The sequence below is a fragment of the Poromitra crassiceps genome, assembly GCF_964638095.1.
Source record: "Poromitra crassiceps genome assembly, chromosome: 13".
In the NCBI taxonomy this organism is placed as follows: Eukaryota; Metazoa; Chordata; class Actinopteri; order Beryciformes; family Melamphaidae; genus Poromitra; species Poromitra crassiceps.
This window is the reverse complement of record NC_139644.1, coordinates 26,615,319-26,629,108: the sequence shown is the minus strand read 5'-3', so window position 1 is coordinate 26,629,108 and position 13,790 is coordinate 26,615,319. Positions and strand designations below refer to the sequence as shown.

The 13,790-nt window shown below is 43.3% G+C and overlaps 1 protein-coding gene across 1 annotated transcript; it reads left to right on the top strand.

Annotated features, from left to right (window-relative positions):
• Positions 1 to 281: 281 nt before the first annotated feature.
• Positions 282 to 13,784, top strand: fam83fa (family with sequence similarity 83 member Fa). The gene is made up of 5 exons (XM_083648575.1): positions 282 to 818; positions 5,244 to 5,411; positions 6,583 to 6,704; positions 9,557 to 10,815; positions 10,931 to 13,784. Exons 1-5 carry the CDS (start codon positions 336 to 338, stop codon positions 10,978 to 10,980), a joined length of 2,082 nt encoding a protein of 693 aa, XP_083504701.1. The 5' UTR covers positions 282 to 335; the 3' UTR covers positions 10,981 to 13,784.
• The last annotated feature ends 6 nt before the right edge of the window (positions 13,785 to 13,790 follow it).

Sequence of the window (13,790 nt, the reverse complement as noted above, 5' to 3'; positions counted from 1 at the left end):
TATGTTTAGGCCTATTAAAATGCTAATCTTGTGTAACAGGCCCAATGAGCTGGTCTGTAACAGGAGACAGACCAGCTCCTTGGGCCAGTTTTGGCTATTCCAAAAACAATAGATTTCCAATCCAATGACAGTAGGGCCTAGTTGTATTTTTGAAGTGGTGACCGGAAAGTTGTGTGTAGATTCTGTCTGACTTGACACTCCCAGCAACCGTAAGCTCCTCCCTGAACGTCACCTGTGCACCTCCCGTACCTGCGCACCCCCCACACACAGGTAAAGGTGTTTCGGAGCAGCAGCAGCGGGGTTCGGGCTCACCGGACCGAGGAAAGCTAGCTGCTATGGCTGAGTCTCAGCTGCTGTGCATGGACGACGAGCACGTCAACGAGAAGATCCCAGAGTCCAGACCGGAGTTTTACTACAGCGAGGAGCAGCGCGCGGCCCTGGAGCAACTGCTGCGGAGTGGCGACGGCGCCTTCAAGATGCGACTCCGCGAGGACAACGCCAAGGACTTCCTGTCCGCCAGGGAGATTAAATGGATACGGAAAACTTTTCATGAGTACGACACGCCGGACAGGCACGGAGACTGCGAGCCAGGCGAGCACGACAAGTCCAAGGAGTCCAGCAGCGCCGACTCCGGCGTCCACTCCACCTACTGGCCCCAGATGTCCGACACAGAGGTCCCGTCTCTGGACATCGGCTGGCCGGGCAGCAGCGGCTTCTACAAGGGGGTGACCCGGGTGTCGGTGTACACCCATCCGCCCAAGGAGGGCGGCCCGCACATCAAGCAGGTGGTGAGGAGACTCATCCAGGAATCACACAAGGTGAGATGCACTACTTATTTAATGTGTGAGTAACGTTACAGGTGATGGAGCCTATTCGTTAGGCCCTAACGGTTAGGGGAATAGGACCTCTCTGGCATCATAAGACAGTAATAACACCAGTAGGCCTATGAGCAGGTACTTTACTAGAACTGCTATAGTCTTATTATCATATCTAAAATAATAAATAATATAAGGGGGGATCATATATAATCAAATTCAAGAGGAAACCAATGGTTCTAAGACTAATGTTATGTCTAGGCCTTTAATGTTGTAAAGACAATAATTTTGAAGGCAATAACAACAGCCAATTTGAACAAAAAAGCTTTTTTTATGCTTTACCCCCTTACAAGACCCCATCCTCTAATAAATCACGTCAGTTTAATAGCCTATCAAATGATGTCAGAAAGGAGGTGAACCTGGTGACCTGAATTTAGGTGGGTTTTCCCTCAATGGAAGTTTGGTAGTGTTCAGTCCTAGGCTACATCCTAGTTAGGTCAATTCTGCTGGAACAGTTTTGAACATGATGTAAGGTTGCCCTTATAAAGAGAAGTTTATTGTACCGATAAACGCAAATAGCCTGCTACTACAATAAAGCTTATCTCTGACTTCTTTGACAGCGACCTGCTTGTCTAGGCTTGATTGTTCTATAAAGTTCAAAGTGATTGGCTACCGGTTATCACGTGACTGTCCACCAACAAGAGACAGACCCCCAGGCTATAATGCAATTATTGTCTCTACGGGAATTCATAGGTGCCCAGTTTCAGTTGAATCAGTTATTGATACTAAAAGTGAAACAAACACCTTGTGACGTGCTTATGATGTGATGACTTCATTCCCTCATTCTAATCAAACTGACTCTCTTATTCAAGTGTTTTGCTGACATTTTAATTTAACAGGAGTATGTAGAAGTACAATAACTGGTGTACAAATCTACTTTGGTAAAAGTAAAACATTTAAACTAATTTAAAATGTACTCAAAGAAAAAGTTACTGAGTTTATGGAAAATAACATGTTATGCCTACTGTATGATGTATTTGACAAAATAAACTGCAATAACATGTGAATAAGTGTGTGAATCAGAGTGTGATCGATTAGTGATAATGACAAATACTGAAACTGCCTCCTACTTATTCAGTTACATTGCTACATTGATATAGTTAGTTAAAGGTGCTATTCTGAGTTTTTAGCAGATGCAGACGGTGAAAGGAGAGATGGAAAATCACTTCACACAGGTGTATCCTCACGTAAATTCCTTCAGTAAAGCCAAAGAGAAAACAAACGCCGCCCGACTGATGCCAGGGAGGGGGAAGGGGACGAGTAGCAACATCCTCGTTGTGCCAGGAAGTAGAGACACATTAGTGTCCACTGGTGTGAGAGAGACGTGTCCAGTCGTCTCCACCAGGGTCTCATTTGTACGGTAATTATACCAAGGTTTCACAGTAATTAATGTGACCTCTATAAGCTTCGCAATGCAAAATCGGCCAGTTTGTGATGTAATGTTTATGTTTAGGGTTATGACCTTCCTAAAGAATGTCTTTATTCTTTTCACTTTCTTTCTTTCTATAATAAGTAGAGCATTACATATTGCACTCACAGAGCATTACAGAAAGAGATGGAAACAGGGAAAGGGTTAGCGAGGATGTTAATAGCCACGTTACAAAGTCTACATGAATGCAATGAGTCATCTGCAAGTTTTCACAAGCTAAAGTCACATGCGGTGGAGCCAGAAGCATCCAAACAGCCGTGACTCTAAATGTCAGGTTCACATCAGGACAAGCAGAAGGAAAAAGACTTGTTCAGCCTCGCCGCTCCCTAACACATCCCCCCTCCCCCCGCTCTGCAGGGCGGGTAGGGTTAGTACAGTACACATCCCCCCTCCCCCCGCTCTGCAGGGCGGGTAGGGTTAGTACAACAGTACACACCCCCCCCCCCCCCCCCCCCCCGCCACTCTCTGGTCGATACACCTGCCAGGTATGCAGTTTTCATTTAAAAAAAGCCGGGTGCTCAGCTGTGATTGGTTTGATGCGTAGCGCCCGAGGGGAAAGAGATAGGCTTTGTCCTAAACTGGCACAAGAACACTGACTCTCTTTTTGAGGTGTGTGGAGGATAGTGACCTAATTCAGACCAGGCAGATAGTGTGACTGTCTGGGACCCGTGGGCCAGGGATCGGAAGAAGGAGCGAGGTATTTGTCTTACTGCAGTATCTATGCAGCGCAGCGATCACAGCTATAGCAGAAGATGGCGCAAACAGAACAACAATCTGAAATTATTAATTATAAAGTGCAAAGTAAAAGTCCTTTCAAGTGATAATGGGTCCATGTAAATGTCCATATGTCCAGTAAGTCCTTAATGATATATAAATGGGGGGAGGGGGGTAGTGTCCATGGGATAATCTCCATGTAAAATGTTCATGTAAATGTCCATGTAAGATGTCGAGTAAAAGTCCTTTAAGTGTCCGTGGAATAATGTCCATGGGGGGAACCTAGTCGTTGCAGAGCCAGTTTGCTGCTGACATGTGTATTGTGTTTAGAAACAAATCTCCGAATTTGGTTTCCAGGGATTTTTAAGCCTTGGTTTAAATGCTTATTTGCATTGTTATGATTGACATCCTTTTAAACAGCCTATAACTCTGCAGGCTGTGTCATGAAAAGGTGTTGGATCAGGCACAAACATTCACTGGCACAGGCACATTTCTACTCATCGCCTTTCAGATGAATGACTGTGACTACCTCAACTTGCTAAGTGTTTGCACATGTGTCAGTTTTTTTATGTACTGTCTGTATGTACTGCAGCATTTTTAGTCTTTTACTCCAAGACACATTTGTCCCATGGGAGACAAATAAAATGAACTTGAACCTTGAACCTTGAAACGTGTATGTACCCGAGGAGGCTAGCAATACAGAACAGAAATGGAAAATGTATCACATGATAATGATCAAAGAATAATAAAAAAACAAACATCATCTGGCTGTAAAATGTTGCAAAACAGTCATTATGTTTGTATCATAAATCCTATTGAAGAGATTGTCTTGCTTTGAAAATAGAAATGTAACCACATGGAAACTGCATCAATTCTACACAGTACACTACATATTACATTTACCTCAAGTGCCTGGGTGACTTATCCCTTTGCTGCTATTGCACATAGCCAATGTGAAATGATTGTGAATGTTAATACAGTACCAGAATCAGAACCACTTTTATTGCCACAATATGCAAATTACATACAAGGAATTTGTCTTAGTGTCTTTGTGTGTATGCAGCGTAGCGGTCAGGTCAATATTTAGAGACAAGAAGTAGGAAAAACAACTAAAGACAGTCATAATTTTGCAAGTGCAATCTAATATATCTACAATATATACGTGCGTGGAGGAGTGTTCAGTAGACATTCAATATGAATTTACATTTAATTTACATGAATTTACAGTCAGAGTTAAATAGGCATTAAATTAAATTTGAATTTCAGTCTGAGCGGAGCACGATGTAGTTAGCAAGAGTAATCTGATGGTGTAAAGTTATGGTAGGGGAAGCAGCTATAATACTTGAGGTAATGGCGAGTGAAGTACTGTAACAATACAGTGCAGTATGGCGAAGTCATTATTACAGGAGGAGATTAGTAGCAGTTGTTGGAAGGAGTGTTTTGGAGTAACCCCTCTAATCACCTGGAAGAACGAGTTCCACAACTGTTTGTTTCCTCGTGAATCAACATGCTTCAATTCTGTATCACAGCAACACGATTGCGTCCGGCTTAATTGTACTTGGTGACAGCAGGAGTGGCAGACAGTGAAAAATTACAACTTTTAATTCTTTGAAATCCTGTGAGAGGTGAGGTCAGTAAACTGAACACAGCGCGCACATCCCTACCAACCCGGGCGGTCTGTGATGCTTCATACTAGAGATGAAATGGTATGAAAATTTCATATCACAATTATAGTGACCAAAACTATCACGGTTATCAGTATTATCGCGGTATTGTTAAAATATGCTGACAATGTGGGAGACTGTTGCTAACTTTGGTTGATAATGGCCAGTATTTACAGTGTTTTTCAAAGCGCTGTAATCACAGTAACATGGTTTTAATGATAATTAAAATGTGAAACCGTAATACTCACTGTCAGGAATTTTATTGCGCTTTATCATTAACCCGGTTAATTGTTTCATCCCTACTTCAAACCAAGGGAAACCAAAGAGATGAGAGAGGAAAAGATCAAACGTTGGTGAATATCACTCTGAAGTTTAGATTTGTCACTTCTCGTGGGAGGAGAAGTGAATTTGGGTAAACAGGGCAAAATGACAGAGTCTCTATTTGTGAGCATGTGACTCCTCCCCTTTGTGATTTAGATTTAGATTAGCAGAAGAAGTTTTTCTTTGCTCTGCTGTCTCACTTTGTTGTGTTTTAAATGTTTCCCTGGCCGGTTTTTGCAGGTGGTGGCGATAGTCATGGACCTCCTGACAGACCTCCAGGTCCTCCAGGACCTGCTGGATGCGTCGTCGCGGCGAGGGGTGGCTGTGTACACTGTGCTGGAGGCCGGGGGCGTGCCGCACTTCCTGGATATGTGCACTCGGCTGCAAATTAATGCCACGCATCTACGGGTGAGACACACCAGCAGGGCTGAACACAGGGGGGTGCTACGCACAGGCACAGGCAGAGGGAGGAGGCTGGCCTGAACAATGCACACAGTGCAACTGAATATGGAGAAGTTGAAGTCAGTGCCCCAGTGGGTCACTGGTTCAGCTCCAATAGCAAACAAAGGTGATGATGGCTGCTGCGATGGTTATCGTGGATTAAATATATCTTGTGTATCATGTGTCAAGCTCATTGTGGAATTTATACTCATAATAAGCTCGGCAGGCAGGTGTAACTCATATCCTTTCATCCTAGTACAATACAGTATCTGCCAACCTGTGGCTGTTAGCATAGCACAATATACCATAATAATTAACCATACAGTGTAGTAGTTTCATTTTTCAAGCCTTTAGCACTACTGTAGTCCTCCAGACCTCTTACATCTAAATATTTCAATTGTATGAATTGGCATTTTAGCACAAGCTTTATTGTATTAATATTGTCCTGCGAGTTACACCAGTGCCCATCTAGATACTGTATGTGTGAGGAGCAACTCTGTCATCCTATCTCCATAGAGACACACTACCAGTAGCGAGCCTTATCTGCTGCATGCAAAGTCTGTCGCTGGAGTCCAGTTGAAATGGAGCGCTGGTGGACTCTGTGGCCATAGTGGTGTCAGTTGATAAGGCAGTGAAAGGTCTTTTCACAGGGCTCTGTTACTCTTACTGCTTTCAAGTGATCATTCATAGATCCTGAGAACTAATCCAAGGGGTGTAACCCAACGCCTCACCTGACACAGGGCCGACAGCGCGGGGCGGCCTCCTCCCAATGTGTCCTCTCCCTCTCTCTCTCTTTCTCTCTCTCGATCTCTCTCGATCTCTCTCTCGCTCCCCCTCTCTCTCTCTGTCTCTTTCTGTCTCTTTCTCTTTCTCTTCCCTCTTGGTAAACATGATGTCTGTATGCTAAAGGGGTTTGCTGTCATCCATTTGTTTCAGCTGAAAGTTGACGTTGGTTGCGAGTGGTTACTCATAAAATCATGCGGTCATTTATGGCTGAGCTGGTCATACTGTACATGATGGAGCGAGGTGACGTTTGATGGCTGCGGCTGCCTCAGTTGACTCAGTCAGGCTTATGGGTGGGCGATGTTCAGCCCGGTCCAAAGTCCAATGTGTAACTTGGTGGATGTTTCCCTTCCAGAATCTTCGCGTGCGGACGGTGAAAGGGGCGGGGCTTGCCTTGTCCTTTGGCAAACTGCCCGGCTCCCTGTGCTCCAAATACATGCTGGTGGACGGAGAGAAAGTCATGTTTGGGTCTTACAGGTGAGCCAGTCTCTATGAATAATATATCCATCCACTGCCTCAAGGCCACATGCTGCTATTCAGAGTGGAGTCAAGTCTGTGCAGTGGGGCTGTAATACTGAAACTGAACACATACGCATTCAGACAATGTGCATGAGATTTTTTTTATGTGCATTATCTGCTTTTGTGAGGAGGTGGAAAAAGTCTAGTGAAGAAAAGCACAATTTTGTCAAAACAAGACAATTTGCATAATATAATTATTAGAATTTATTTTCATAATTATTTCCAAATGCAAATGACAGCCTATCAAATGCCAGAGATTATGTTGATACACAGTTCAGATGAGATTGCATTAATTTAGTCCAGACTTGATCTACTGTCTTTACATAAATTAAATTCAGTGAAAAGTTAACTGATCAAAGCCAAAGGTAATCCAGACAACAACTAACAAAAAATAAAAAAAACCTTTGGAAAAACGTCTAAAGTCGCCTATTATTTCAAAGTTAAATTCATTGTTCCAAAAGCTTAACCTTGATGATGACAATCAGGTCCCTTCTGGAACAAAAGAGATGTGAGAGAGTGACAGTGTGTGTCAGTAGATGACCTACTACAAGGTACTCTGAAAGCAAGTAAAAAAATTTGGCGCAACAAAGTGAAAGCTATTAAAAAGGATTTGAGGCACACAGAAATTATATCTTTAAAGGGACAGCTCACCCTAAAATCCAAAATACATATTTTTCATCTCACGTGCAGTGCTATTTATCTAGAAAAAGAGTTTTCAAAGTCTGAGACGGTGGCGCGGTGGCGCAGTGGGAGTGCTGTCACAGCAAGAAGGTCCTGGGTTCGATCCCTGCCTGGAACGCTGTGGGCGCTGAGGGTGTGTCCCCATCCCCATGTCCTCAGTGCCTATGGCGCAGTTGGGCTATCTTGCCAAAATGGCCTTTCTGTGTGGAGTTTGCATGTTCTCACTTCCATTCACTGAGCTTCCCCTGAAACTGTTCGGAGCCCGCCTCTCACTTTGAAAACCTCTGATAAATTGTTTTGTGTTTGGTTGCCTGAGTTCTGGAGAAATTTCTGCTTTCTCTCGAATATACATCGCTGGATGGCACTCAGCTTGTGGTGCTCGAAGCACCAATAAAATACATTTGAAAAACTCAACGGCAATGTCTCTTTCCAGAAATCATGACACGGTTACTCAAGAGAATCCACAGCCCGTGTTCTCAACAGTTTCAAGTAGGAACTATTCAAGTAGGAACTATTTTTGACCAAACTCCACACACTAGCTGCTGCTCGCTGCAGTTTCATGTAGGAACTCGAAAGAAAATTATGTCTTCACTCCACACAGTAGAGTAGACCATTACAAGCTGCTGATTACAAGAATGAACGCTTTACTCAAAACCCTGAGCTGATCATTGAAGTATTACTCAGGCAACAGCAAATCACCTAAATCCATCCTGTTTCACAGAATCGATTGAAATGGATACACCCACAGTTAAGCTCCCAAATGCAAATATAATACGTGTATTGTCTGAATGTATTGTAAATATATGTTTTCTCTCAAATCTTCTGTCTTAACTGAAGAACTGCCACCTGTGACTTAAGTCGGCCAACTCTCAATCTGAATAAACCACAGCAACCACACTAATAACAATCACACCTGCTGTAAACCTCATTCTCGTTGGAAAGATACATTATGAATCACTTTTCAGAAAATCTAAATGTCAAAATAATATCCACACATTAGTGTTATGTTTAAAAAAAAACTTCTGGGGCCTTTCACACAAAAACATATTCATTTGTGTGTGTGTGTGTGTGTGTGTGTGTGTGTGTGTGTGTGTGTGTGTGTGTGTGTGTGTGTGTGTGTGTGTGTGTGTGTGTGTGTGTGTGTGTGTGTGTGTGTGTGTGTGTGTGTGTGTGTGTGTGTGTGTGTGTGTGTGTGTGTGTGTGTGTGTGTGTGTGTGTGTGTGTGTGTGTGTGTGTGTGTGTTTCTTATTCTTCTTGTATGATAATGTTACCACAACCCCAGAAACTATAGTATAATGCTTTCAAAAGTATTGTGACTATTTTTGAATATTTGAATTGTAGTTACATTCCATGATTTCTGGGTAATGTCTTTCAAAAATTGAAACAGTTATCTGCCACCTGCGGCTGTTGCCTAGTGTATTAAAATGAGCACTCTGAAACCCCACTGATGGTAGTATGAAGTATGTGGAGTCTTGTTTTGACCAAGCAGGGAGCTCCGGGTATGAAAGGTGAAGCCAATGTGGAATTGCCTTAAACCTAGCCTGATATCAGACTGAATTGACAACTCGTTACACTCCATTTCCATCTTATAGAAGCAGCCAACACTCAACTCAGTGGAGTGGGCAGATTCGCAACCTTAAACCTGCATTATATCTAATGGCCAACAGGGGGTGACTCCACTGGCTGCAAAAATAAGTCCAATTGTATAGAAGTCAATGGGAAAATGAGCCTACTTGTCACTTGATTTACTGTATTACCTCAGTAAAGACGTTCCTAATGACTCCCATTTAGAGTAAAATAGACAATAAAGTAGACTATGCTTTGGGGCGTGATTGACAGCTCGCCTGTCCAGCAGCTTGCTGATCACAGACCAATAGCTATGGCTCTGTGGGAAAGCCTTGGTCTCGCACTAGCTGTTCCAGCTTCTAAAAGAGTCAACATGGTGTAAACCCCAACTTGGCTTCAAAATGGGACTGCACAAACCAATGGGTGCCAGGGTGACTGCATTGTTTCCCCTTTTTTTGCAGTCTATGTTTTGACACACTTTCTCTTAACCCAGTAGATCATGTGTTCAGCCTTAAAACCCACATTGTCCTAAAACAGCTGAGCCCCTCTGTTTTCTTCTCCAGCTTCACCTGGAGCTCCTCTCGGATGGACAGGAACATGATCACCGTGATGTCAGGGCAAATCGTGGACTTTTTCGACAACGACTTCAGGGAGACTTACGCCGTGTCCGAGCAGGTGGACCTCTACAGGGAGTTCAACATCACCAAGCCACCCATTCCTGCGCCGGTCAAGAAGCCGTTGGTGGAGAAAATCCAGCCTCTGCCCGTCACCACCTCCCGCTTCCAGGTGTCTCTCGGGGACTCCAAGCAGGTCGACATGAAGGTGCCTGCTCATAAATACCACAATCCTAAGTACTCTCTGGTTGTGGGGAACAGCCTGAGCCGCACATATTCCCTACAAGACCTGTCCACGAGAGACTCACAGGTTGACGGACTGAACCAGTGGAAAGGCTTTCCAAAAAAGCCATTCCTCCACACCAACGGAGACAGTGGCGAGAAGTCCCCTGCTTCCCTTGCTGAGGAGGAGGGAAAGGGAGGCTTGAAGAAACTCCAGGGTATCGGCGGACGGCAGAGCTCCTTCAGGCAATTCCTGCGAGGCAGAGGAACAATCCAGACCTCAGAGACTATAGAGGAGGGCACGGCCTCGACGGAGAGCCCGTCCCCCACCCGCAAGGTCCCAGAGATGACCCGCAAGGTCCCAGAGACCACCCACAAGGTCCCAGAAACCATCCGCAAGGCCCCAGAGATCACCCGTAAGGTCCCAGAGACCATCTGCAAGGTCTCAGAGATCCCCCGCAAGGTCCCAGAGACCACCCACAAGGTCCCAGAGATCACCTGCAAGGTCCCAGAGACCACCCACAAGGTTCCAGAGATCACCCGCAAGGTCCCAGAGACCACCCACAAGGTTCCAGAGATCACTCGCAAGGTCCCAGAGACCACCCACAAGGTCCCAGAGACGACCTACAAGGTCCCAGAGATTGATCGCAAGGTCCCTGAGGCCAATCACAAGGTCCCAGAGTCCAATCGCAAGGTCCCAGAAGCCAATCGCAAGGTCCCAGAGGCCAATCACAAGGTCCCAGAGACTACCTGCAAGGTCGCAGAGGCCAATAACAAGGTCCCAGAGGCCAATCGCAAGGTCCCAGAGGCCAATCGCAAGGTCCCAGAGGCCAATCACAAGGTCCCAGAGGCCAATAACATCGCAGAAGAGGACTTTGATGACTTGTTTGAGATGGAGGAGAAACCAACCGTGAAATTCAAGAAACCCGGGAAGCTCATTCAGAGAAGTGTGTCTATGATGACCATCAACACAGGAGACGAAGATGGTATGTGTTGAAATATTCTGTATAATTGACTAACCATGATGCTAGTAATTGCCCCACTGTATTTATGTTGCTATTTCCTCATTAACCCACCCTTTGACTTCTCTTTTGCCAACAGGATTAAAAAGGGGTAGGCGGAATCAAAAGAAAAAATGTATCCAGTCATGATTATCAAAGATTGAGGACGGTGTTTTATCAGCAATACAGAGTGAGCAGAAGGCGCTGAGAGAGACGGCCAGAGGATCTCATGGTTAATCTTGCCGCAGCAACTGAGTCACAGTATCGCATTACTGTCTAGGTGACATTCCTTACAAGAAATGAGCCCAGCATCAGTTCCAGCAACCATCCTACAGTATGGTGTTATCTGTTACACTGTTGTACTTCCTGTTGTAGTCCTCACTGTGTCTTATGGGACTGATGAGCCTGTATTATTGTTTACCTGGACTGAACCCATCCACATGAGAAACTGTCCTCCGAACATCGCACTGCTGTAGCCAATGCCAACAGACACCAATCACAAAGTGCTGTATAAGGTGGCCATGCAGTGCCATCGCAGAAGTGATTCTTCCATTGATGGAGAAAGACTTAACGGCATGGCATCCCATTTAAAAGCAAATGGAATACATTGCAGTTATTTTGTTTTTCTAGTGTCTTTTGTATTAAATTATTCCACAGTTAGCTGTGGGTTGTTACCCTTTTTAAGGTCAAACCTAAATACCACCGGAGCAGCCAAGATCTGACCCAGGTGCTTTAGTTAGTTTGCATCATGCCTGTGAGTTATTCAGGTTGCTATGGAGAAAGGAAAAGTGATCAGTTGTGCTCTCACCCAGCAGGAGTGTCCCCTTACCAAGGGCCCTTTGGTAACAGAGTGTTCATCAGTGTGTCTTGTATAGGCTGTGAATAATGTACGCTGTGTTGAGCAGCTAGGAGGTCGTACTGTCAACATAGATATACATCCTGTTTGTATACAATGCAGCCCTGCTTTACGTATGGATGCAAAGATGATAGATTTTGATGATACAATCTAGTCTGAGGAAAAATCATGATTTCACATTATACATTTTTTTATTTCAAAACACTACAGATAATTCACACCGATCTTGCCCATGTTTTTATGCGTTTTTACAATACATTAACGCTACTAATAGTAGATTGGTTATTAATTATGTTTCCCATACACCCTAGGGGGTGATTACATTTTGTGGTCTGTGACAAATAGCAAGTGAAGTTGTGTTGTTGAACTAAATGAAGGGTGATCTTTTAACTCTTCCACAGTACCATGATGTCCCTTTAACTTCCACAGTACCATAATGTCCCTTTAACTTCCACAGTACCATAATGTCCCTTTAACTTCCACAGTACCATAATGTCCCTTTAACTTCCACAGTACCATAATGTCCCTTTAACTTCCACAGTACCATAATGTCCCTTTAACTTCCACAGTACCATAATGTCCCTTTAACTTCCACAGTACCATAATGTCCCTTTAACTTCCACAGTACCATAATGTCCCTTTAACTTCCACAGTACCATAATGCCCCTTTAACTTCCACAGTACCATAATGTCCCTTTAACTTCCACAGTACCATAATGTCCCTTTAACTTCCACAGTACCATAATGTCCCTTTAACTTCCACAGTACCATAATGTCCCTTTAACTTCCACAGTACCATGATGTCCCTTTAACTTCCACAGTACCATAATGTCGCTTTTTTGAGAGTGAGAAGAGAAACACTCAGTGTAGTGGAGCCTTTACGGTTACAAAACCAGGCGTTTTAAACCGTGGTTAATAGTGAAATCGGTTAATCGCTGCATCCCTAGCTTCATGTACTTTATGTTATTTCTAAGGTCTATGCATGCTCTATTTTTCTAACTAAGAACATGAGGATATGTCGTATTTTGCACTTTGGACTTTTTTATTCAGATGTCATTGAAACTTTGAGAGGAGCAACAAAGTGATGACGGAAATTAAAATGTGAAGCTGACTTGAGACCCCAAGAAAATGTAAATTTTATCGCAAAAATGTAATAAAACACAGGAAAATGACAGTTAGTAGATTGGTCTGGGTAATTGAATACTGTCAGTTGTAATGGAAGGTAAACACAGTACGCCGTATTTACCAGCAGGCTCTTATCAGAAGTTTTGGCTCAATGTCTAAGTTTTCAATTCAAGCTCATCTAAAAGGTTTCAGTGTACAGTACATTCAATCTAAAGTTTGTTTTTCACAAGCGAGTCAATATGCTCAACCGTCCCATATTCGAAGAATACATTGTGGGAAATTCTTCTATTTTGCAAAAAGCAACAATATTTGTTCTTCTTTTCAATCTATACCGTCTCCAAGAAACCGTAACCTCAGAGCAGAACCACAGCCCTGTATCGCAGCATCACACACACGCACACACACACACACACACACACACACACACACACACACACATACACACACACACACGACAGGAACTGCTGTGCACAGGAAAATAACTTGCTGCTTTACACATCATATCTTCTTAATCTGACAATTAAAATACATAAAATGCTATGAAAAACTCAAGATTCCTTTAACATAAGTTGTTACCTTTAAGAAAAAAAAAGATTGATGAGATAATGAGATTTGTCATGAACTCTCTGATTAAAGGTGCTTGGTTTGCGTCTTGAAAAAGATGATGATCTACCACCATCTGCTGGAGAAACAACGACACAGGCTTTGATCATACACTCATTTATTGTATCATAACAAATGTTACTTCTCCCATGAATATAAAGTAATTAAATTAAATTAAGATTGAAATATTGAATGAAGGTGCTATGTGTAATATTTACAAAATAGATGTACATTGAAAATAACTCATAAAAGCTAAAGGAAACTATTTCAACCAACTATTCACAGAGACTAACTTTAGGATTTATCACTATTAAACCAATTAATAGGTAATTAACAACTGTACTGAAAGGCTTGACAGTCATTCATGAAGAGGAAA